This window comes from Sarcophilus harrisii, chromosome 1 (assembly GCF_902635505.1).
Source record: "Sarcophilus harrisii chromosome 1, mSarHar1.11, whole genome shotgun sequence".
Taxonomy (NCBI): Eukaryota; Metazoa; Chordata; class Mammalia; order Dasyuromorphia; family Dasyuridae; genus Sarcophilus; species Sarcophilus harrisii.
In genome coordinates, this window is record NC_045426.1 from 608,106,088 (window position 1) to 608,133,906 (window position 27,819).

General features: G+C 34.5%; 1 protein-coding gene across 1 annotated transcript in view; it reads right to left on the minus strand.

Moving 5' to 3' along the window:
• HAS2 (hyaluronan synthase 2) overlaps positions 1 to 27,819 on the minus strand; it is a 39,100-nt gene that overhangs the window by 3,609 nt on the left and 7,672 nt on the right. Inside the window, exons 2-3 of the mRNA XM_003760357.2 lie at positions 14,356 to 14,982; positions 1,340 to 1,441 (exon numbers count right to left, since the gene is read on the minus strand). Of these exons, the coding sequence (XP_003760405.1) occupies positions 1,340 to 1,441; positions 14,356 to 14,982 (729 nt within the window). The remainder of the gene's footprint in view (positions 1 to 1,339; positions 1,442 to 14,355; positions 14,983 to 27,819) is intronic.

The following is a 27,819-nucleotide window of genomic DNA, read 5'->3' on the forward strand; positions in this document are numbered from 1 at the left end:
CCTTTCTCATGTGCTTCCATTGTTGATTTGAGTTTCCCAAAGGTCCTTTTTGAGTTCTCCCACTGCTCACTCCCCGCCACATTCCAACCACTTCTTTTGCCCTTTGTTCTGTCCCTAAAAAGAACAACTGTTTTCTTTCACTATTGTCTTCTACCTTATATGTCATTTTCTTTTCCATTCTTCTAATAGTGATTTCCCCTTTTTTATTTTGAGTACTTCCTCCTCTTTTAAAATCCATTATTAATGTTTTTTTTTTCTCCATCCTGAAAAAAACTTAATCAAAATAATGGGAGCCCCCTGATTTTTATGATTTTTTCCCTTTATCTCTAGTGTGGCATTTGAATATACTCCTTACTTTTTGTTTTGGATTTCTGTTTTAGCAAAGATTAGACATTTTTTCCCCTTAGAAGCATCATTTGCACAAGGATACAAGATGTCTACTTACTATCACTTATCTATCTTCATGGCCTACACATGCAAAATGCATTTTTCAGAAATGACTGATGGGCTGATCTGCTTTGATTTATAGTAGTTACTTATTAGAGTGATGGGACATACTTTTTTGTGGGGATGGAAACATTGTGAAAGAGATGGAAAGTAATTCAAAAGGGGACACAAACAATATAAAATATGTAGATGTATGTAAAAAATATATATATAAATTTGGAAATTTGAAAACACTGGTAATGAATTAGTTCTTGTTTGTTGCCACCTAATTGAATTCAATATATGCATTAAAAATTGAATTACATGTACTATTTTCTTGTTTTCATGTTTAAAATATCTGCTCATTATAAGTATATAATAAAAAACTTAAAACATATACACATTTATGTATATACATATATGTATGTATGTATACAAGCACAATCAACTTCTTAGCTTTCTACAGGCAGCCTTTATGGAACTGCATAAAATTATTTTAAGCATTGGTTTGAACTTCTGATTTCAATGATGTGGTAATTTCTGGTGTGGAAACTTCTTCCACAATTAGTGTGGCAATTCTTCTGTAACTTAAGAATCATAGCGAGTTGCCTAGGGCATTAAGAGATTAAATAATTTCCCTGAGTTCACACAATTAATACTTTTCAAAGATCATCCTTGAACTCTGTTCTTCTTGAATTCAAGGCTGGCCTTTTATCCACTATGTCATGCTATCTCTCATTTTGGAACAATTAGTATACATTTATACTAGGAAATTTCTCTTTAAATATAGAATGTTTAAGAAATGATCCATGGAATTCTAAAAGAACTCAATTTCAGGTATTTTAAGGGGTCCAGAAACCATATGCTATAGTATAATCTTGTTTTATTCAAGTCAAATATCAGTTATAGTCACCTGCACATCTCCACCAACACCTCCAACCATAGGGTCTTCCTCCAAGACTTTGACCATTTCCACAGATGAGGCTGGGTCAAGCATGGTATCTGAATCACACACCTGACAATAGAAAGTGACAATAGAAAGAAGGATGAATGAGGAGAAGGAAACTTAGAAAAATTTCCAAAGACAAGAGCTCAGACTCATTTGCACTTTGATATTACATACTTTCCCTTACTACTTTCAAGCTTCCTGCTAAGATTTTGGATACCATAACTCTGGCATCTAAAAAGCCCTCTTGTTTTCCACAAGGCAATGTATTTAGAGATCTGCTGGATGGGATGGCTGGATTCTTGGAATTACTTAGGATGCTGTTATCTGTGTTGAAAGAACTTCTGGGGACATTCTTATGAAGGCCCAGAAGGGGGGAAACACATGTGCAGATAGAAAAGAGTATGTGAAATACAATAGCGGAGTTTGCTCCATTTTCTTTAGTACATAGAAATAGGGAAAATGCCCTTATCTCTGAGGAGGGGAAACCTGCAAACCTGCCTTGTTCCCATTCATACCTACCAATATGTGGATATGTATGTATGTGTGCATGTATATATCTATGTATGCATGTATGTATGTGTCTATATGTCTATATAATGAAAAAATACATACATATATATGCTGTATATATTATATAATTCCTTTAAATTATTCCCACTACTTGTTAAGGACTATGCCTAAGTGTGAAGGGGCAGGTTGATTCTCCAAAAAACCCCACAGCTCTGTATCATAACACACTTGAAAGAATTGCAAAACATCTTTTACTGACGTAGATGTGGGTTGTGAATTAGGAATGAAATAAATAGGAGGCAAGAGGGAAGAGGAGAGAGGTCAGAGTATGCAACTGCCTTAAGTCTCCTTGTATCATTATTATCCTCTCACATTAAAGGAAATCTATTCTTCTGGTCATAATTAGATATCCAGTAGTCACCCAGTAGGTAGCTCCTATAACAAATCCCAAATTATACAATATAATAAAATTTGTGTATATAATGTATTCTAATCTTTATATACTATATGTAATATTATACATGCAACTTGTGTATATGTAGATAGATATATAATGTATGTGTATGTAAGGAATAGATGAAGAGTAAGCAAGTTTGTGTTTCTTTCCCCTCGTCAGTTTGGTAGCTCATATTTAAAGATATATAGTTTTAAAGTAAAAGGATATCATACATACATACACTCATACACACATGCATATATACATACATATACTTAAATATTGTTTTGAGGATGGTTTAGAAAGTATATGTATATACATACATATATACATATGTATGTGTATAGAATTTGTGGAAGGAAAGAATGTACAAACATATAATATATATATATATATATTATATGTTTGCATATTCTTTTATATATATATGTATATGTATATGCTATATATGTATATGTAACTTCCCTTTATACATATTTTTTTAAAAAATCATAAATAGCATAATTTTAAATCAATAAATATTTCATGATGAATCCTTTTATAAAATGAGTTATCTATTCTGGGAATAAATGCACATGTTCAAATATGAGAGCTACTTAAAAGAGTGGTTTGTTTCTACATTTGGGTGGATGACTGGTTTCCTTGTTCTCTCTGATTTTAGAATAGAGAAATTAAAGATAGACAATATTTTAGATTGGAAACTCTAACATGATTCCTAGTAACAAAATTTCAAGGATGTCTTATACCTAAATTGGCATTCTAAATCTTTTAGGCAAAAGAGACCAGGTGGTTTTCCCCAAGCTGTATGCCCACCCCTTTCAAGGGGTGTCAGTCACTGGTCACGCACAGTGCTACAATCTGGGCAGAAGGCCTAAGAGGAGGGCAGCAAAAGGTGAAGGCATATTTCCAAAACCACCTTCAGAATTCAGCATCTGGATGCATTAGTGACACACCCACTGGTATTGACTTAAGCCAGGAAAGGTAAAATTGAGCTAAAATAAGACTAAGGACAACAGGAAAGAGCAATCCAAAATTAATGTTCAAATTGCCATAACAGTTAGTGAATGTGAGCAAGTTAAAACTGCCTCTTATAAAAAGCTAAACTTGAAGGAAATCTATGAGGTTCTAAAATGTTGAATATCCCCAGTCTCCTCCCAGTTTCCAAAAGCAGAGTGCCAAAAATTCTGTGAGAAAGACTGTTCTCATGACTTTTTCAGTCATAACTGTCAAAAATCCCCTGGGAAAGAGTTTGCCACTAAGAGATCTGGGACATTGGAAGAAGCTGCTCAAAATCTCAGATTTTATACCAGTTGCTTTAAACTCAACTCACATGTTTGTGTTCACCTCCCAGAATTAATTTTTTTTTTATCCCGCTCCTATCTAAAGCCTTTAATCTCATTACAGAGCCCACCAAATAATTACTCAGATTGATTAAGTTCTTGTGAGGTCAGTAGTTCTTTTGTTATTTTCCCCATTTTACAGATCGAGAAACTGAAACTCAAAAAAATGAATTGACAAAGTAAAAGTTACACAGAAAGTAAGATTTGAAACCCAGATATCCTGATGTCAATTCTCATGATAATCTCTCAGAAAGAGTGGCTTCATATGACTTGGATTGCTATGGACCTGAGACTCTTGCCCTAAAAAACTCCAAATTAATATTTATCACCTCCTTTAACAGACTGAAGATATATAGCATTGTGCAAGTATAAAGGGAAAAAATTGGCAACACTAGATGTTTAGGAAAAAAAAAAAAACCTGACCCTCTCTATATAGGGAATTTTATTTGACTTTTAAATAGTCAAAATCATTCAGTACTTAATATCTATTCAGCATCTGGTATCTTAGGGGATACAAAAAATCAGAGGAAATGGGAGGGCTATCCTTAAAGAATCTACTATCTTATAGAGTAGGGTAAGACTTATGTACTTGAAGCAAGGAAATAATCAAAATATATCTAAAATTTCATAAGATTCAAAGTGGTCAGGGGCCTTTGTGATATATCTCATCCACTGGTATCAAACTCAAGTGGACATGGATCCTTGTAGTTACAAATGGATTCTTATAGACTTAGAAAAGTCATGACTAACACTGTCTCTGTTATATTGTAATTTTTATTTTGTCAAAAATTTCCAATCACATTTTAATCTTATTCCAGTGCATGGGGATGATGACTAGCCTTAAGTATGACATATCCAATATAATTCAATTGCTTCATTTTATAGATGAGGAAACTGAGGCTTATAGATTAACTTAGTTCCAATTCACATAGGAAGCAAGTATTTGCCAAAGTCTGAGTTTGAATTCAAGGCTTCTGACCACGATACTACTGGCCAAAACCATTTGACCCTTAGCATTCCCTTGTTAATAAAGTATTACTGGTTTTATTGAGTTTTTTTTTAAATAATCAGAAAATACCCAGCCTAATAAATCCAGTGGGGTTTACATAATAGGGAAAGCACTGGGTTTGGGATCAAGAAAAATTGGGTTCCAATTTTGCCCACAACAATTTTTTTGTTGTTGTTTCAGTGCTGTTTGATTCTCTGTGACTCCATCTGAAATTTTCTTGGCTGACAAGATTTGCCTTTACTTTTCTTACAGATAAGAAAATTGGAACAAACAGATTGGTTAAGTGACTTGATTAGGGTTACAGAACTAATTTATTCCTGAAGCTGCATTTGAACTCAGGTCCTGTGACTACAGGGCCAGTGCTCTATCCACTGGGCTACTTAGCTGCCCTTGAAGAGGGGTATCTAAATCAAATAGAAAAAGTGATGGCTAAACTATATGCAAAGAATTCTACAAGCAGCATACTGACAGCTTTAAAATATGATTTTGTTTTGCTGCATTCTCATTTTGTAAAGTATTAATTAAATAAATTACAGTTTAATCTATTTTGGGCTTCCATCAGGAGTCTTGCAGCCCACATTTGACACCTGCCATTGGATATTGTTAAATTTCTACATTTTGTGTTCTTATGATGTTCTCTTATTATGACTTTATTCTATATTCCCATAATTTAAAAACAGGAAAGAAAAGACTATATCCTGTTCAGCACAAATGCAGTTAAATTTTTATTTAGGAATGCAGGGAAATTTCTATTTAGGAATCAAGTAGACGGCATTGAGTAGTAGGCATTGAGTTAGGGAGATATTATTTTAGACCTAGTTTTAGACATTTATTAGCTATGTAACCCTTAATGGATGGCTTCCCCAGTTTCTTTAACTGTAAAATGGGATGATAATAAGCACCTGCCTCACAGGATTGTTGTAAGGATCAATGAGATAATTTTGGCAAAATATTTACTTAGCTTCAGGCCAGGTACATAGTAGGTGCTTAATAAATACTTTTCTCTTCTTCATTAAAAGAAAGAAAAAAATAAGGCAAACACAAACTATTATTGTCCCTGTTAATTCATTTGATAACTTTTTTCTTATGGGGCAGCTACATCATGTAGTAGAGTGGCAAGTCTAGAGTCAGTAAATCTCATTTTCCTAAATTCAGATTTGTCTCAGATGCTTACTAGCTTCATGACCCTAAACAAGTCATTTAAGCCTATTTGCCTCATTTTCCTCATTTGAAAAATGAGCTAGAGAAGGAAATGGTAAACTACACCAGCATCTCTGCCAAGGAAAACCTAAGTAGGGTCACAGAGTTGAATATAACTGAACATTAAATTTTTCTTATCCTTCTTAATCCAGCTGATACTCCACTCTTGTCTGTCTAAGAGGAGATAGATTTTGAGTTATTTTCTTAAAAATAAAAAAAGGCCCATCTGAGATTGTTTTTAGCTCACATAGTTATCTTTTTTCCACATTTTAGACCAATTATATTGAAAAACAATTTAAAATATTTTTAAATTCATAAATCCTAGGCTAAGAACCAATTGATTGGAATGAAAAACTCTACTACAATATAATTTGTGCGATTAGCTGTGAGGCCCTCAGACCCAAGTCCTTTCAGGCTGACTGGTTGGGATATTCCTTTTACTATTACTTCAAAGGGTTGGCTATAAGAGCTAACAGAACAAAAGGAAATCTTAATTACCCTGACTGACTTCACTGCGTAAACAGGATGGAAATAAATCAACGCAACCTTCTATTGCTGCTCCACAGTCAGGCTGATATTTGTGATGTCCTAGAACCCGATATCTCAACTTTGACCTTATATCTTAACCCTGGCAAGTAAGATCATCTACCCTCAGGCTAGACAGGGAAGTTAATCCTTGATCATAGTCACTAATACAATTTTGCTGTCAAGCTTTATATTTTTATAAAATAAACAAATTTCATATTTAAATATGTTTTATAATTTAAATAAATTATATGTATAAATAGAGATAAATTGAAATCTAACAAATAATTATGAAGTGCCTTTTGTGTGTGAGGCTCTAGGGAGGTGACATTCTGTTCAGCTCCAGAGGACAGAATTAAGGGCACTGGGTCATAATTAGAGGGAGGTAGATTTCAACTCCATATAAGGGAAAAATCTCCCAACAAATAAATCTGTTAAAAAGTAGAAAGGGGGCCTTGTTGTGGGCATAACAGGACTGTCCTCAATTAAGATTTTCAAGGTAACTATATGTTTGAGAAAAACTAAGGATTTTTGGTTATGTCCAGGTTGGAACAGATGTCCTAAGACATTCAACTGTCAGTGTGACAGACCCTGCCCTGGAAAAATGAGCTTTCAAGAATTCAGTTCCTCTCTCTATAATTGAATGAAATGAGGGAATTACATGCCAAAATAAGATTAAAAGAAATACCACCAATCATTTCATAGATATTTCTGACATGTCTCCCATAAACTTTGTTTACAGGATGGGATAGTCCAGGCCAGAGCATGTATACAATAACCATATCACATGGTAAATGTTAGAAGAATCAAAATATAACAAAATACACATCTTATTAGACCATACAGATGAGAGTTTGGTATAATGGTGTAGAAGAAGGAACACTGTACCTGTAGCTAAAGATCCCAAGGTTACATCCTGACTCAGCCACTTTCCATGTGTATGGCTCTACAAATTTTTAAAGTTTTCTAGTACTTGAATTCTTTATCTTAAAATGATGCGGTTAGGCTAAAATATTTCCAAGATCTTTTCCAACTGTAAATGTATAATCTCATGATCTTTAATACTGCAAATTACCCTTTAAGATGTAATAAGTAAAACACTGGAAAAATCATTTTGACTATCACATATTGCATTGAGACAAACATCTGTTTAGGTGATCATTTGGATTGTGGGAATTGTTCATTTACATGTGACAGCTCATAAGCCCAACTTATTCTCAGGAGTCTGGCCAATCAAGAAACATTTATTAAGTTCTCCCTAGAGGCAGCACAGTGGAGAGACCCATCCTTGGAGTCAGGAGGACCTGAATTCAAATCCAGCCTCAGACACTTAATATTTGCTAGCTGTATGATCCTGTGCAAGTCACTTAACCCCCATTGCCTCACTAATGAAAAAAAAAAGTTCTTCCTATGTTCTAAAGGTTTTGCTAACTTCCATGATTAATGAAAAGATAAAAACAGTTCTTCCTCTCAAAAAGCTTACATTTTATAGGCAAAGCAACATGTAAAAAATTTGGTAAAAATGAGATAACATATAGAGTAGGTTGTGAGTCAGCTTAAGACCTACTATATGGATAGGGAAAGAGTTCCTATAAAAGGTGAGATTTAATTTGAAACTTAAAGTATGCCACAGATTTTATTTTTTTCAGAGGGCGTTATCTTTAAGGATGGGGTAAAGATTCATTTTACAATTCAATTTCTTTGTAAAATTCTTTTACAAAGAAATAGATTTTCTTTTCCCATCTATTTAGTGCTCTTAATTATGATCAAACCAACCCATGATGCTTGTATTTGAGAAATATTCTGAACTTTTCATGTGGTCTTTGCTACTCTTCTTGCAGGAATTTGTATATAGAATTATATAAATTTAAGAAAGTATGTTAAAAGATACTTTCCCAGAGTGTCAATCCAGAAATAAGTAGAAAGTGTGTAAAATTTTGTCACTATTTACCTTCCTTCCCTCTCATCAGAATTTAAAAATGCTAACAGTGGAAAAAGTGTTAACTCTCTTGAAGAATCCATGAGTTCAAATCCAGCTTTAGATACTTACTAACTAGGTGAGGCTGGCTAAATCATTTAACTTCTGCCTCAGTTTTCTCAACTTTAAAATGGGGATAATAGTATAACTCACTTTTCAGTGATATAGTGAGGATCAAATGAGGCAATATTTGTAAAAATACTTTGCAAACCTTCAAGTGTTATATAAATGTTAGCTATTCAGAATCAGAAGAACATTATATACAGTAATAGTGACATTGTACACTGATCAATTATGACTGAATTATCTCTTCACTACAATGTAATAATCCAAGACAGTTCCAAGAAGCTTGTGATGGAAAATGCTATCTACATCCAGAGGGAAAAGAAAAAGCAAAACAAAACAAAGCAAAACAAAAACAAACAAAAAAAACCCTATAGAGTCTGAATGTAGATCAAAGCCTACTATTTTCACTTTTTTTTTGTTTTTCCTTTCTTGTGTCTTTTCTTTTCTTCTGATTCTTTTGTTTATTTGTTTTTTTTACAACATGACTAATGTAGAAATATATTTACAATGATAATAATATCAAATTCCTTGCTATCTTGGGGAGAGGGGAAGGAAATGAAGAAGGGAGGGAAAAAATTGGAACTCAAAATCCTACAAAGATGAATGTTGAAAACTATATTTACAGGTAATTGAAAAAAAGTCTTAATTGCAAAATAAATGAACATACACATATAAATTCTAGCAGTATTATTAGAGGGAGTGGCACTAGCAGCTGAGAAGACTAGGAAAGGTGTCCTAGAGAAGATAACTTTTAAGCTGAGTTCTAAAGGAAGTCACCCAACATTCTAAGAATAAACAATTGAAAGGAAGAAAAGCATTCCAAGCATGTGGAAGAGATAGTACAAAAGACCATTAGAGATGAAACAATATGACTAATAATCTGTAAAGAGATAGTAGCATGAAGAATCATCAAATTGTTTTGTTGGTTTTTATACCACTGAGTCCTAGAATATTAAATCTGCAAAGAACTTTGGAATCATCTTGTACAACTCCCTCCTTTTATAGATGAGAAAAAAACCTAAGGCCCTTATAGAAACCTAACGTGACTGACTCCTTGCCTAAGGTTACAATCAGGACAACTTCCTGTGTAGCTTGGGTCCTTCCTCAGAGCTCTTATCCCATTTCAGAATTGAAGGATATTGAGAAAAGAAGATTATTCATCATGGAGCCACCAGATAAAGTTTATCTGGTCTGACCCTATCCAGAAACACAAATCCCTTTACAACCTTCTACTTTAACTGTTTCCCCATGATTGCTTATCCTCAAATTTTCTAAAAGTATGAATTAGTACAAAGGGAAGTTAGGAGAAAAATAAACAAATAGATGGATTTTAAGACAGAGAACATTTTAAGAGATATCCCTTAAACTGTGCACTAATTAAAACATCATGAATATTTTGAGGTTTGAGGTCTGATTTTCTTCCAAGAATTCTGGAATGGATAGAATTGTAAAGCTACCAAAACGACTCCTTCATACTTAATCTATTCTCATCTAGATATTTGCTACTTGTGGATACCTAAGACATATACCAGAGCCAGTGGAGTGGGGAATCCCCCAAAGTTCTCTGCAATACATCCTGGTGGTGATTTAGTTTTTATCTATGATAAGGAGCTCAGGGAATTGGACAGAAGAGCTGTTCTCAAAGACAGGAAGACTAGATTAGGTCAAGTATTCAATAAGCATTCATTTAATGTCTCCTAGGTATAAATCCTGCAATCAAGTCCCATGTCTGACACTATAAGATCCTGTCACTTAACCTCTCATATAAGACAACTTACTCTAAGACTGTAAGTTACAGGGAAGGTCCAATTTTCATAAGGATATAGAATTTCCTCACTTGGAAATTTTCTATAACTTATGAAATTATAAGGCCAGTCCCTCTTCCTCACCCTTATAGCTTCGATATTTAATAATGTACCATAATTTTAATGTAATACTTTAAGCATCAAAAGGAACATTTAAGAGTCAATTAGTCTGTTACCTTTCTTTAAATCATATTAGACAGTCCTGTTGGAAAACATCTCTAAAAATAATCTAAGGCAAACCTGGGTAGTGCATGGGAAGGAGCTTGATTACTATTCACCATCAAGTATATCTTTTTGTTTTCTTAGAGTAGCAATTTGAGATCAATGTAATGAAAATTAGAATCGGAATTAAGGACCTAGGCTTGAATCACAATTCATGTAATTTTAAGAATGAGGCACAGTGTCTGAGGTCAGGTTTGAATTCAGATCTTTCTAAATCAATCTAATCTCTATTCACAATACCACTTAGCTGCTTCTCTAGGCAGGTGAAGGTTAAGTTCTGACTCTGACACATATTCCTTGTGATGCCTGAGGCAAGTCACTTTATTCTTAATATATGAAACAACCATAAGTTTGAGAAGAGACACTGATTTGCTTTGATAAACAAGATTCTCTCATGGGAAATTTCCTACAGAAAGAAATTAGAGCTCTGAATCTAGCATACACACACACACACACACACACACACACACATATACATATAAACAAACATATTCACATATATATGTATATATATAGACATACTCATATCATAATCAGCATTATTATTTGAATTTCATTTTAAAAAATATCCTGCTGTTTCAAAAGAAAGCATTAACTCAGCCAGGTTGATTATGTCACAATGGGCAGGGCCCCAGTTCTGTTATTCCCAAGTCTGATCACTGCCTTAGCAGAAAATCAGCCCTTTCACGTTTTCAAAAGTTTGTATTTTTTTTTCCTGGACAGGCACAGTGTAGGTTGTCAAGGATACAAGCAAAATCCAAAGTCAAAATTATAAGAGGAGAGGTTCCAATGAAAATAAGAACTGCTTAAAGCAGTTAGAAATCACTCCTATAAGATTTAGCTAGAGTTAAAAGCAGAGGAAGAGGTCATTTTGTCCTGTTCACTATAAGGGGACTTCACAGATTATTATAACTTTAATACTAATAAGCTACATACCCATGGGCAAATCATATCCTCTAAAAGGAAAATTACTTTTATAAGCCTCAGTTTCTTCATCTGAAAAATGGGAATAATGATACCTTACAATGGTGTCTGTAAAGACTGTATTTAATTAAACCTTAATTCTCTACAGAAATAAGAATTATTATAATATTGTTCTTACTATTGCTATTAATTACAATTACTATTAATATTGTCCTTAAATATATTGTGGCGACAGCCTTTATTTTGCTGTGAAAGTCACATATATCATAATATTTGACAAGAATGAGCAAGGAAAGAAAGTAGGAGAAAACTTTCTTATGATGTTACAAAGAAGGTAAAAGTAGGAAGTATTTGCACCAAGCCTGGAGTCAGGAATACCAGAACTCTGGTCTCAGGCACTGACTAGTTGTATGACCTTAGAGAAGTAACTTTGCCTCAATTTCCTCATCTGCAAAATGAATTGAAAAAGGAAATGACAAATTACTCTAGTGTTTTCTTTGGCAAGAAAACCACAAATGGGATCACAAAGATTTGGACACAATTGGAAAAAATGAATAATAACGACACAAATTAAGAAGTTTGAATCACTTGGGCAAATTTCTCAAACTTCTCAAAGCCATCTAAAATGAGCTAGCATTTATAATGAACTTTAAGGTTTGCAAAGCTCTTCATTTATTTTTCTCATTAGATCTTCATAATGCCCGTCAGATTAATGATATTATCACCATTTTATAAATGAGAAAACTGAGACAGAATTTGGACTCAGGATGTCCTGGCCAAGTCCAAGATTCTCCTCTCTGCTATTTAGGTATCCAAACCTCCTATTTTAAAAAGAAAGAAACTGAGGCACTAAGTGACTAAACCATTTGCCCAAAGTCACACACATATGTAATGATAGAACCCAGTGAGGTTACCTGAGTTTCAGATATTGAGTTCTACTCAATCAGATCACCTGAGCCCTAGGCTTTCCTCTGTATCATGTTGTTAATCAAGCTACCTTAGAGAGCAATGAACAGAAGGTCTTTTATAGAATTATCAAAAATGTCGGTAGTATGTAATATCACTTTTTTGTTTCTTTTGTTTTTAATGTTTTTACATTTACTTTTATAAGATTTTAATTTCCAGTTTTTTCCCCTCTCTTCTCCTCAAGATGGCAAGCTATATGATATAGCTCTATTACTCTTTAAAGTAGTATTACTATTTAAAGGAGAATTGGGTTAAGCCAGACAGGAAAAAAAAATTAAAAATCCAAAACGTCATACATTTCAAAATAGGTATATTAAGCATCTATTGTGATAGCAAAGAACTAGATACAAAGTGGGTACTTATTTATGGGTAAATTATAGCTACTTATATTATTAACCAACTGTGACTACTATAACTAATAATGCAATAAAATTAATTGCTAATTAATTTCAATTATAAAATTCTAAAAAAAGAATTTATCAGGAGGTATGTATGTAGTATAATAGTTAAAGAGTGCTTGACCTAAAGCCAAGAAGATTCCTCTTTTTGAGTTCAAATCCAGCCTCAGATACTTAATAGCTGTATCACCCTGAGCAAGTTATTTAAGCCTGTTTTCCTCAGTTTTCTCATCTGTAAAGTGAGCTGAAGAAGAAAATGGCAAACCATCCTGCAGTGACACAATTCAACAACAACAATAAGGAAAAAAAGGAATATGAAAAATTTAAAGACTCATGGGCAGATCTGTATAAACTATTGCAGACCCAGGAGAAAACATAAATACAATAATTTAAAAGACAACACTTAAAAAATGAAATGCAATTTAATTACAATGACCAATATTGACCCTAAAGGAAAGCTATGGACCTCTTCTTCCTAGTTGGGGTGGAAGGTCAGAATATGGATGTGGATGATTATATACATGGTCAGGGCAAATTTCTGTGTCCACTGGTTTCTTGTTACCAGGGAAGGCTCAAGGGGAGGGTGGGTAGGTTAGTAAGGCCTAAAATGAGTGTAATATAAAAACAAAAGACATCAATGATATTGCAAAACTAAATAAATAAAAATAAAGAAAATGACAGCAGAGAAATAGTCCTGTTAATTTTTACTTTGCAAGAACTTTTCTCTGTTCTTATTTTTAAAATCTAGGAAAAGCTGACACTTGAAAATTCATGAGATATCTGCATCATCACATAAGGACATTTATAACAATACCAAGGCCCAGTAAAAGTTCTAGTAAGAGATAAGGATTGATGTACAAATGGAAGGATCCCACCCTACAGTGTATGCTCAGGGAATAATAAAGGACATGGGGTAATTATTTGTGTGGACATGAATCTCATCATGAAAGTTTTCAAAGGTCAGGCTGTTGGGAATGAGGTAATGCTGTTATTAGGATGAAGTAAACACCATTTTGGCTTTTTGCAAATGGGTGTTTTTCTTCTTTTTTTTTTTTTTTCCTTTCTTCTCATCTGCTCTGTCTCCCTCCCCCCTAATCTCTAAATTGCACCCTCTTCTATCTCACTCATCTTTGTGCAAAATGTTTTTAAAGGCCACACAGTGCCTTCCTTTTTGTCTGGCTGGTGGAATAGAACAGACTCCTAATAGCTTTGTACCAGGGGCAGCCAGTATAAGAGACTATTTGCTTAGAGGGCTGGAGGTTTTGAAAAGTTGTGGAAAATGACCTTGGATTTGACTTGGCTAAAGAGAGAGGGCGGGGAAAGGGAGGGAGTGACAGAAAAAAGGTCTCGTGTTCAAAATAGTCTTGATTTCTAACCAATCATACAGCACAAATGAAGGATTTTCATAGATACTTTCTAACAGCTTTGCAGTAGTTTTTTTTTTTTAAACATGCTTTCAACAGTCATGCTGTTTTCAAACAGACTGAAAGAAACACTGTGTTCAGAAGGCCCTAGGATGGTCTATAGCATACTGCAGGAGAGATACAAAAGTGGCTTTATTTAAATGGATGTTTGCATTGGAATGAGTCTAGAAGACGTACCTGCACATAATCCACACTCCTCCCCAGTGCTTTGAATGCTGTGTACATTACTTCTCTTTTTCCACCCCATTTTTGCATGATGCAAACACTTTTGTTGGACAAGACCAGTTGGGTTATGTACTGTGAGCTCTCTTTATGTGACTCGTCCGTCTCACCAGGGCCCTTTGTGTGGAAGTTATTCTTCCAGATGTAAGTGGCCGCAGTGTCCCTGCCCATGACGTCTTTGAAGATCTCCAGCATATACAGGTCATCATCTGAATTGCCATCAATGACCATGACCACCTTAATCCCAGGATAGGTTAGCCTTTTCACAGAAAGTAAACATTTTCTTAAGTAATCAGGGTCTTCTTGGTATGCAGCAATGCAAAGAGCCACAGATTTGTTCAACTTAATAGGAGTTTCTAGTGATCTTCTCATTTTCCTGTGCTCTAGAAAGGCAAATAGGCTTTGGATGATAAGATGTGAAGCTAAGAAAGCACCATAGAGTCCAAAAGAGAAATAATAATTTTCTGTTTGGAAAAACTGGTAGCCAACAATATAAGCAGCTGTGATCCCCAGGAGGAGGGAGACTCCAAAAAGGGTAGTTCCAATTATTCTCAGGATACAGATAAACCTCTCACAATGCATCTGCAATAGAATAAAATAAACAGAGTGAACCAGAGCTTGGCAAATGTCTTGCCATACATTTTTGGGTTATTCCTAGAAAGATATATTTTTAAAATTTCCATTTTCTCATATCCACTAGAGCTTAGAAGGTCTGGCCATATGTGCCCATGTGGTAACTAGTTAAAGGATATCAAAGCAAACTGGGAAAGTTTATTGATAAGCAAGATGTATTCTCCTCCTCTTTTGTCTGAATAAGATTCCTGAGGAAGGGACTATTCTTTTCAATATTTGTATTCTCATATTTCAGCACTGTGTCTGGCAATAAAGTATTTAATTTAAGTACCTATTTTGGGCCAGGAATTGCACTAAGCATTGGGAACATAGCAAACATCGATGAATTTCCATTCCAATGGAGAGGAAACAGTTTGTAGTTATATAAACATCTACAGCATAAAGAAATAAAACTTATGCAAAGCAGTTAAATACAAAGTATTTGAGGAAAGAAGCCAGTAACCATTGGAGGAATCAAGAAATTACATTCAATAACCACATATTCCAATATTTCAAAAAAAAATGAGCAAAATAAGGAGAGATAAAGGGGTGGGACTGATCATTCATTTTATATATACAATATAAACACACATATGTGTATGCATGTATTTGTACATATATAATGTGTGTATAAATTTACACTTAGAAGCAATCTATAGATCTAGAGACTTATGATGCTTCATTGATGTTTGACCAAGATCCAGTCATGTAACATCTCTAATATTTCAGCTAGCACCTAGCTAGTACCAGGGGCTTCACACAGTAGGTTCTTGGTAAGTATTTTTCTTTTTTGTTGAGACAATCAGGTTTAATGACCTTCCCAGGATTACAGAGCTAGGACAAGCACTTATCAGACTTCACAGATCTGACCATTCTGTATACTTTTCTATTCAATAAAGTTCAGTGATTCCTTACCACTTCTAAGATTAAACACACAATTTCTTAACCTAGTTATTCCTCTAGTGTTCTTACACCTTAAGCCACCTCCTGTTCTCCAATCCCACTAAACCCTCCCCTCTTCCACACACATCTTCTTCCATATAGTGACACTGGCCTCCTCATTGTTCCTGGCACAAGTCAAACCACTTCCACATTCTAAGCCTTTTCACTAACTGTTCACACCTGGAATACTCTCATTCCTCACCTCTGGTTTTTCAATTCCTTCAAATTATCTATTAGAAACCTTTTCTGATCCCTTTAATGCTATCTTCCTTATGCTGATTATCTCCAATTCATCCTGTCAATATGTATATTATTTATACATAAATATATATGTATTCCTGTTCTTTCCCATTAGACTGGGAGCTGGGTCTCTGTGAGTGTATGGTTTGTCTTTTGCTGTTTTGTGTGTGTGTGTGTGTGTGTATGTGTGTGTGTGTGTGTGTTCCTAATATTTAGCACATTGCTTGACATCTTTATTGCTGTTGAATCATTTCAGCCATGGTCACCTTTTTCATGATCCCATTTTGGGGCTTTTCTTGGGTGGCTCCCCAAGCTAGGTAATTTTACAGCTAAGAAAACTGAGGCAAACAGAATTAAGTGACTTGCTCAGGGTCTGGCAGTTAGTTGGCTGGATTTGAACTCATGTCTTCCTGACTCCATGCCCAGCACTCTATCCACTGTTCCATGTAGCTGCCAAAGCACTTAATAAATGTTTGCTGTTTGTTTAACACCTTTTGTATATAAGGTTCTATTATGATAGCTCTTCCATCTCTCTACTCTCCCTCTCCTCTATCCTCAATGTGTACCATGCCCAAACATACCTAGAGACAGGGAGACCAATTTAGAAATAATTGTAATAGTTCAGGGATGATGGGATGAAGAATTCAACTAGCATGGTAAGCAGGTGAGTGGAGACAGATGTGGAAATTGTTGTAAGACTTGGCAAATAATTAACCATGAAGGAAGAGTTAAGAATTATTTAAATAGTATGAGTCTTAGTGACTGGAGAGATGAAGAGATCTCAAAAAATTAGGGAAGTGTAGAGAAAGGATAGATATACAAATTAACTTTATTTCTGCCCTTTCACTAATCTTATTCTTTGAATTTTTATAATCAACATAATCTACACTAGGAAATTTAGCCCTTCATTGAGAATTACTTTTTCTGTTGTCAATTTCTATTCCCATTAGTCTAGACTCCCAAATGAGCCTGTTAGTTAGCTCTGATATCTGTATACTCCATGGTATGTAAAACAGTGGTAGGGCCAGAGTAAGTAATTATTCAATACCTGTTTGTGTTACAAAGGATTATTTTTACTATTGAGTTAATTTTTTTACATGGAAGAGAGTTCTTCCTCAAGGTTTCCAAAAACATTGGCAGTAGCCTATGTGTCATAATCTAGAGTAATGGAAGATGTGTTAGGAGAACATCTAATGGCATGCCTGCAAAGGTTCTCTCATTTGACATTTACACAATACTTTAATATCTCCTGAATAATTTAAATATTTTATCTATTTTGATACTCCTAGCAAGCTTATAAGATAGCAATAATTATTTAGGAATAATTATCCATATTTTATATGTTAAGAAACAGGTTCGGAAAGGTTAAGTGAATTTCCCATTATTGCACAAGTAGTGACTCAGGACTCAATCACAAATTTTTCTGATCTAATTTAAGTACTGTCTCCCTTATGTACTTCTTCCTTAATTCCTAGAACCCCTACTAAGACTTCTAAGTGACACAGGGAGCAGAGAGCTAGATGTGGAATCCAGGAATTGTGAGTTCACATCTGACCTTAGATTGTTATTAGCTATGTGACCCTGGACAAGTAACTTTATCTCAGCCTACCTCACTTTCTTCAACTGCAAAATGAGGATAACAACAGTATCAACCTCCCAGACTTGTGATGATCAAATGAGATAATATTTGATAACATAGTAAGTGCTATATAAGTGTTATCTATCATCAGCAGCACCATTACTAATATTATTACTTAATCTTCACCCTCCTGAAGGGATAATTATAGTAAAGCTTTGTAAACTATGAATTGTGACCCCATGTGGGGTTATGTACCTGAATGTGGGTGCCACAAAATTATGATTTATTATCAACAAATAAATGTTTGATTTGTATACTTATTTTGTATGTCAACATATCTAGGGTCACATAAAAATTTCTCATGCAAAAAGGGGTCTTGAGTAGAAAAAGTTTAAGAAGCCTTAAATTATAACACCTGCCTCACAGGGCAGGTATGACAATTGTAAGGATTAAATGAGATAACCTAGGTAAAGTATTTGAAAATCTTGAACATTAGCTTTTTAATTAAAACTAATTCTAATTTTTCTTACCAACTGCACCTGTACCCTCCATAAGACAAAAGGAAAAGAAGATGAAGAAAATAATAATAGTATAATTTCCTTGGGTATAAAAAATTAAAACCAGAAATTCAACTTCTCCATCTCACAAATGATGGAAATAAGAGAATTAATTTGCCCAAAGTTATATGGTTATTAGCAGAAGAATCAAGAGTAGGTGGAAACTGAGTGGATGCCCATCAGTTGGGGAATGGCTGAATAAGTTATGGTATATGAATATTATGGAATATTATTGTTTTATAAGAAACGATCAGCAGAAAGATTTCAGAAAGGTCTGGAGAAGCTTGCATGAACTGAAGCTAAGTGAAGCAAATAGAACAAGAGAGCATTGTACACAGCAACAAGAAGATTATGCAATGATTAATTCAGATGGACTTGGCTCAAAAATAAGAAGATTCAGGCCAATTCCAATAGACTTGTGATGGAGAGAGCCATTTACATCCAGAGAGAGGACTATGGGGACTGAATGTGAATCACAACAAAATATTTTCACTTTTTTTTGTTGTTGTTGTTTACTTGCTTTTTGTTTTCTTTCTCATTTTCCCTCTTTTGATCTGATTTTTCTTGTGCAGCATAATAATTGTGGAAATATGTATAGAAGAATTGCACATGTTTAACATATATTGGATAACTTGCTGTCTAGGGGAGAGGATGGGGGGAAGGGAGGGAGAAAAAATTGAAACAAGGTTTTGCAAGGGTGAATGCTGAAAACTATCTTTGCAGATATTTTGAAAATAAAAAGTTACTATTAAAAAAAAAAGAAAAAGAAGAATCAAGAGTAGATTCCTAGTGCCTTGACATCCAATCAAGCTTTGGATTCATTTAACCAGGCTACCTCCTACCTCTTCCCTCTTCTCACTTTCAAAAGAGTTTTTGGCTCTCATTCTCCTGGGCGGGAGGGAACTTATGACATCACTGGAAATCAGAGCAGTGAAATGAATTGGAGAAATGCTTAACATTTAGCGCCAGACCTGCAAGCATGGTATCTCCTCATAAATAGTGCTGGGCAGTTGGCATGCTGGTAGGTCCCAAGGGCTCTGTGAACCAGGACCATAAGGACCCCAGGAGCACAGTCTCAGTCTCAGAACTTTTCATTTCAAAGAAATGAGTCATTCTCACAACTGTGAAAAAAATCCAACACAGTTCAGACACTTTGCCAGGGAGAAGCTTAAGTGTGTATGGGTGTGTTTAACAAGTGCCAAGGGCAGCCGCTGGAGCTCCTCTTCTTGGCTTTCCGTTATTCACATTTTCCTTGTATTTATCAGTGTATGAAGCACTGATGGGCTTTACCACAACTTGTGCTGAAACTGAAACACAGCCTGCTGACCTTGGTAGGGCCTCTTAATCATCCCATTGAAATTATCTTGGGAAAAGTTGCTAGGAAATGGGAGATAAGTCACTGATATCAATCATTTGTGCTGCACATGAAATGCTAATGCTAACACAGCCTCTTCACTTCAACACAGAGGATCTGAGGGAGAGGATAAGGGCTCACCACCTACTTCATGGAGCCTATCTTGATCCTCCTTAACTACAATTTCTTGGATTTAGGAAGAGCTGAGTTCAAATTCAGCCTCAGATACTTGTCAGTTGTATGATCCTGAACAAGTCACTTGACTACCTCAATTTACTAAATTGTAAAATGGGGAATCATAGGACTTACCCCATAGGATTGAGAGGATCAAATGAAATATCATTTGAAAAAAAAAAAAAGCTTAACAGTGCCTGTGAAAGGAAGGAACATGAGCCAGGTCCTTGTCAAATGGAAAGCTTTCAAGACAGGACTCATGGGCAACCTTGCTTTCTTGAAGAAATGTGTAACCCTAAAAAGGGGATTGATATTTTTTTGGCAAAGCAAATCGTGAAGCCATCAAAAACAGAGATGAGATTGTGATTAGAGACAAAGCACTTATGCAGATAAAAAAATGAATCCTTACCTTATTGTTATTATTATTATTATTATTATAAAATTCCTTCCCAAATATGTAGGCTATAGATACAATTATACTGTAAACTCCTTGAGATTTTATAGGTCTTATAATTTATTTTATATTTGCTTTGGGCCATCATGGTTCTATTCACAATATAGGTATTCAGTGAATATGTGTTATATATCAACAAATGATTGAGACTGGGAAGGAGTTTTAAACTAAAATAAGAGATGTAGAAAGTTCAAGTCCCAATTTTAAGAAAAATGAATGTGTTGTCGCAGAACCTGATGAAGAAGGAGGAGGAGGGAAAGGTGGGAAGATGGAAAAGGAAGAAGAAAAAGGAAAAAAGAACAATAAAAAGACAAGAAAGAAAAGGAAGAGATTTAGAACATTAGATGATCAAAATTTTCTTACTAGTATTTATTTAAATAGTATTTATAGTTATAAAATGATCATTCATTTATTTTATTTGACCCTTGAAGTATATGAGTTGTTAGGTACATCAAGAGTTGCTCTCGATAGGTAAACTATAGCCCTATTATATTTTATGGAAATTCTTGACTCTCAAAGTACTTTCAGTGAGGTAGTACAACTTAAATTTGTAGTCAGGAGACCTGATTTCAAAGCCCATCTCTGATATCTATAATATATATGACCTGACCCAAATCATTTTACTTCTTGGAGACACAAATTGCTTGTTTGTAAAATGGGAATAATAATAACTATTCCATATACTTCATAGGCTTGCTCTGCTGCTTGGACAAGATAATATATAAAATGTTTTGTATGATTCAGAGTATAGACATAGATGAACTCTTTCTTACAATCTATCTACTTTATAACTTGTTGAAAGGAAAGGGCTTAGTTGATCTTGGAGCACTATTATTAAAGCACAATGCCTTTCAATTTGACTATCAAGCTTTTTGGATAAAAAAGGCCTTTTACCCCTTTTTTCTGTAATTTGTTATTTTTTAAAAAATCAATCCTTAACTCTGTCTAATCCCCTCAGAAATTATTCTTTGTTTAAATTGGGATGGGGAGGAAGGAAATTATTTCTTCTTCTTATAGATGAAGTGATTTTGGTCTGATCTGTCCATGATCTCATACATAGAAAGCAGGAGTCAGCATTGTAAACTCCACACTTGGTCTCCACATCCAGCACTCTTTCCCTTATGCTCCATGGCCTCTTTATAGTTGTAAGTATTCATACAACAAGTACTCTCTAAATGTTCAATTCCTCCCTTCTCTGTTCTGATCTATAACTTTTCTATAAGTGTTCCCCAAAGTCAGTAGCTTTGCCTAATTAATAGCTATAATTTTTCAGCTATCAATTATATATGATCCAAGGACAGTAGCCAGTTGCCAATCACAGATGAACTTCATGATTTCTTAGAAAAAAATAGAATTATATGGAATGCAATATAACTAAACATTTCATTGCCTCCCTTTTTTATTCAATAAATGCTTATTGAATGCCTACTATACACAGAGTTTTCCTGACAGAGAAGAATGAATGAGAGAACAACGCTTAATCTCAAGGACTTTACAATTTAGTAATGATACAAGATAAGATTAAACTAATGCTCAGAACATGAAAATATGAAAAAGTACTCTAGGGTTTGAAGAGGAAGACTTTTAGCTATCTTGGAGTATCAGAGAAGGCTTTTCAAAGGAAGTAAAGTTTGAGATGGTGCTTGAATAAGTAAAATTGTGAAAAGCAGGAATTGGTGGTCAAAAAAAAAATCTCAAGGGAAAGGATCACCATGTTTAAAAATATGGAGTCAGGAAACCATTAAGTATGTGTGTGTGTGTGTGTGAGAGAGGGGGGAAAGGGGAAGAGGGGAAGAGGGGGGAGGGAGAAAAAGAGAGAGAGAAAGAGGGAGGGAGGGACAAAGAGACAGAGATAAGAGACAGAGAGACAGAAACAGAGAGAAAGAGAGCAAATAGTTCAGTTATCTTATATGCTGGGTATATATCTAACTGTAACAATAAAAATCTCAAGACAACTTTATAAGTTAAGTTTCCTACTATATACAGGAAAATAAGTAGTGGAATATTATATTGAGAAAATAGGTATGATCAAGGATAAGTCGTCGGTCTTGATTCAGTAGAAAATGGGGAGGTATTGAAAAATTTTGAGTAAAGGATATAATGATCATGACTGTCCTTCAAGATTATTTTGGAGTGTTGTATATAAGTATAGTAGAGAGCCAGACAGAGACATTATAGGAAAAAAGATTTATTAGGAGACCACTGCAATAGTCTGATCTTAAGAAAGTAAAGATCTTGATTAAAATAGTCCAAGTGAGGATATAAAGAGAGAGATGACATTATAGACCCAATAGAGAGGTAGAATGATAGGACTTCGGCAGTGATTAGGTCTGAGCAGCTAGGTGACACAATGAATATATTGCTGTATTTGAGTCAAGGAAAAACTGAGTTAATCTTCCCTTAGCCACCCAATGGCTTTGTGATTCTAGGCAAGCACATAAGTTCCCTCAGCTTTAAAAGGAGGAATAATAGCAACTGTCCCAAAGGGTTTATGAAGGCACCAAAAAATATTAACATATGTAAAACCTTTAGCAGGTCTCAAGTATGTAAAACATACATTATATAACTACTAGCTATTGACCACCACATGGAACTGAGGAAAAAAAAAAACAATGCTTTCAGAATTCAGGATTAGGTAGCTAGGTGATAGTAGAAATGATAGCTATTTTATCTTGAAATTCTTTCAGTTGTGATGGAAGAGATCCATCCTCCACACAAATGAAGAGCAGGGCAATGTTAGATTTCACATTCATGGAATACTGAGGACACATGAATGTACCTTACACTTATATGTCCATCTGCTATAAATCACCACATCTTGCTGCCTCTCATTTTCCATGTTGTACAATAAGTAAGTTCTAATCCACTAGAATGGGAATCAGAAGATCTGGATCCTAATTCTTGTTCTGTCATTGAAAAGCCTAATAATCTTGAGGAAGTCACTATGTACTGTCTGCTACTTGAATTGCACTGAGAAGATTTTCATTTAATATGTAGAAGATGAAATTACATCCTACCATTCGTCTCCACGTACAAAAAAAATAAGTGGCTCTTTTATCCACCCTTACAATCGTCCATAAAAACACTGAATATCAACATTCCTGGACAGTTTTTTTAAACTTTATGAAAAAAATGAAACATTTCACATGGTGATGATAATAATGATGATGATGATAATGATGATAATGAATAGGTCAAATCAGTCTCAAATTTATCTAGTCCCATAAAGGGACTTTTCTGAAATCTCAGTCTCCTCAAACAAAAAGGGAGATAAAGAGATAGAAAAGTAGATAGATAGCTACATGGAAAGATAGATAGATAGATAGATAGATGAAGAATGGGAGGAGTTTGTATGAAATGGCCTCTAAAGTCTCTTCCAACTAAACAGTTCTGTAACTTGATAAATTCTTTACATATCATCCAGCTTGGTTGTTGTTCAGTTCATATTCATGATCCCATTTAGGATTTTCTTGACAAAGATACTGAGATCATTACCATTTCCTTCTCTAGCTCATTTTATAGATGAGAGAATTGAGGAATACAGATTTAAGTGACCTGCTCAGGGTCACATAGCAAGATAGAATCTGAGGCTAGATTTGAAATCATAAAGAACTAACTCTAAGCCCAGCTGCTTGGCAAGTATACATAACTAGGAAAGCCTCTATAAATACCCCAAGTCTACATCCTCCTCCTCTGATCTATTTCAACAAAGAATGTGGAATTGAGATAAATCATTAGCAATATTTCTATTCCTCCTATTGCTAAAGCCTGAGTACTGAGCCCTAATACTGTAAGAAGAGGTGTCATTTGCCTACTACTTTCATGGGTTAATAGGATATAGATTTAGTCAGTCAGCTGACAAGTACAAATATTAATATTACAAATATAGACCTCAAAACTACTTTATAGAACTTAACTAATAAACTCTACTAGAACAAGACTATTGATTCACAGCCCAAAGTCTTTATATATAATCAATGACCTAGATATAATATTGATTCATACATATTTAAAAACATATTCATAGATATCAACATATTCATAATCTCTAAGATTCAAGAAATGAAAAATTTAAGAGATCTAGAAAGAAGATGAAATTATGGGGAATAGGATGTTAATTGTCATGTCTGTAGTGCTTTCTCCTACTTGAACTGCATTGAGGAGGTTTTTCAGTGAACATACAGAAAATGGAATTACACCCTAATGTTTTTTCTTCAGCTACAAAAGTTATTGTTTTATCAATCTGTACAACAGTCCAAAACATTAAATAGAAAAGACTAATAGTAGGATAATGGCATGATATACCTAAACCATTTCTATTGAACTCTACAAAAAGAGATGATGATAATATGATAGTTCTTTTTTCTTATCTATTTTCCCCATCAAAATCTACCTGACTCTTTAGAATCCAGTTTCATAGGGGGTTTGGTAATAATTAGAAAAAATATATTAATTTTCAGCTATTTGCATATGTGAATCTCTTAGTATTCCCCATATCCAGTAGAATGTAAATTTTTTGAGAACAGTGCTTGTTTTTGTTTCTTGACATGGTATTCCTAGCTTGCACAGTGCAGAAATAGCCACTTAATAATTTTATAATTTGCTGAATTATATAAAAGATATAATGTATACATATTTCCCCTTTGCAAGTATCGTAGAATAGTGGTTCTCAAAGGGGAGCATGGAGTCCTGTTCAGGAGATCCCTTAGGTCAAATGTTATTATCACAAAGTAGTAAGATTTTTTCATTTAAAATACAGTAAGTAGCAATAGCAATAACATATACAAACAAAAGCTCTTTGGGGTCCTCAATAACTTTTAGGATCACAAAGTTTCCCAGAACCAAAAAGTTTTAGAATCTCCTAGACCAGGGCTATATTCACTGCAACAACAGGAGCTTTAGTTATTATACCCTCGCCACAAGAGAAACAGAGTGGGATACAAATACAAAACCTGAGAGTCTCTACCCTCTGGAGCTTATGATCTACAATAGACAGACAATATACCTAGGAGAGTGATGGCCAGGAAGGGGCACTTTAGTGTGTAAAGTTACTGGAAGAGTGAATGGAGCCAAAGTTGATTAGAGCAAAAGGTCTATCTAGGAACAATGCCAGAGTTTACTTTGATGGTGGTTGCTGAACTGGAAAGAGAGGGCATGATGAACACTTGTCAGAAAAAGGATGGGATGAAAATTCTGGAGCTAAAAAAGTGATAATTCTCTGGTCTTAGTCTCTCACTTGGGTTGGACATGCTATCCAGGATACTGAGACTCAGAGAAGTTAATTGATTTGCTTATGATCACATAGTTAATAAAGTGTAAGGGCAGGATTCAGTATCAAATCATCTGATCAAGAATTCTTTCAACTTTTACATTAGGATACTTTCATGTTTGCAATTTAAGGGCAAGGGGAAAGGGAACGTGAATTTATTAAGCACTTAATTATTTGCCGGTCATTGTGCCAAGCACTTTAGAAATATTACCTCATTTGATAACGGTTTTACTGCCTTAACTCAAATCAATGTCTAACGTGAAAATTTAAGCCCCTTGGCATGGTAAGTTGAATTGATATAATAAATATAATTTAATATATTTGAGGGTAGGTGTCTCAGATCATTGAGTGGGAGGGTGGAGAGGAATCAAATATTCATTATATTCATATAGCTGCTCAGGAACATAGCTAAAGCATAAGACAAAACTATATCTTTAGACATCTTTAGACACATTTAGATATCTTTAGAGGTCTAAGCCTTCAGGTGGGTTCTCTTCTTCATGATCATACTGGCTTTGGCATTAATGTCTAGCCAAAGGTCAAATTAAATTTATTTCAAAGAAAGATGCTGGCTACAATTTGCATGGATACATATTTATGGTGTGAAGCTCTGAAGTATCTGACAACATTGACTATCTGACTAAAGGCTGAGAATAGAGGGAGAAGTATCAAACAAATGAAGTGCCCTCAAAATGCTTCATAAATGGAAAACATTAAATGTCACTGTCCCTTTCAGACTCAAAGGATTAGTAGTAATTACTAAAACAATAACTTTGATCTAGAACTTTACAGATTAGGAAGTGTTTTCCAAGTTTAAAATATCATTAATCCCATTTTATAGCTGGGAAAATTGAGAGGCAGAAAGGACAACTGGCTTGCCAAAAGCTATATATGGCTTATAAATTGGGTGTTCTAATTCTCAAGTCCTGTGCCACTTACATACCAGCATCTCTGCCCTTTTAACAAATTCCCTCTTTTTGCATGATATTCTGTCCATCACTATTTAAGGTTTATCATTTAATCTCCATTTCCATTATTTTCTCTGAATCTAGTACCTTATCACTATTCACAACATTCAAGATTTTTTTTTTCTTGACTGAAGCGTCTTTTTGCTGATGAGTGCATCAGCACTCATTAATTAATTAATTAATCTTTGAGATTAATTATTCTTTTTCATTATTCCTCATTTCTCATCTGGCTAGACTACTTTGAGACTTTTCTGACTTTCCCACCAAGGCCCCTTCTCCCATAGGGTATCTTCTCTCCTACCCCAATAGCCCAATTTTCAAACTTCCTTTTGTGCATTGTCTTCTCCCATTAGCCTTTAAATTCTATAAGCATAGAGGTTGTCTTTTTTTCTTTTTCAAATTCATATCCCAAGTACCTAGCACAGTTGACACATGTTTAATAAATCTTGATTGATGGAATAGTCATTTTTATGCCACTGCCACCAGCCTGACCTTTTACATGAATCTTTGATCCACAGGTTTTTATTTTTATTTTTAATATAGCAAGTTTATTTTTAAATCCTACACCTATCTTTTAAAACAATTTATCTTTTGTTTTTAACATCTTCATTTCTGAATATATTTATTCTCTTCTATCTAGAAAGTCATCCCTTGGGACAAAAAAGAAACAAAATAATAAATTCTGCAAAACTAACCAACATATCAATCTAGCCTAATAGCATATGCCAAGAACAACACTAATAGTTCCTTACCTCTGTAAAGAATGAATGCTGTGACTTTCTCTGAAGTTCTATTCTAATGGTTTAGCTTTAATCTCCCAACACTCTCCAAGCTCAAACCAATCTCATATAAGTACAAAATCTTAGAAAGATGGGAGGGATCTCAGAGGCCATTTGATACAACTCCTTACCTGATTCAGGAATTCCCTCCCCAACATCACTGACATTTGTTCCCCTATTTGAAATGCCTTCTTTCCCCCTCTTTTCTCACCTAAGTCCTAACCAATCCTCCTAAACTCAATTCAAAAATCCTCCAATAACTCAGATCTTCATCATTCTTTAATTATAGAGAATTCTCTAATTCTAGAGCATGCTTTGTTTTCTTCTAGAGGCTCAACTGCTTTTGCCCTTACGTCAATACCATACAACTGAAGATTTCAATTATCTAATTTCTTTAGGCATATGAATTTTGCCTCCCCAGCAAAGTTGTCAGCACATGAACGTACTTACTTTGTATCTCTTTCATGGCTTGCTGGCAGTAGGGTACATGG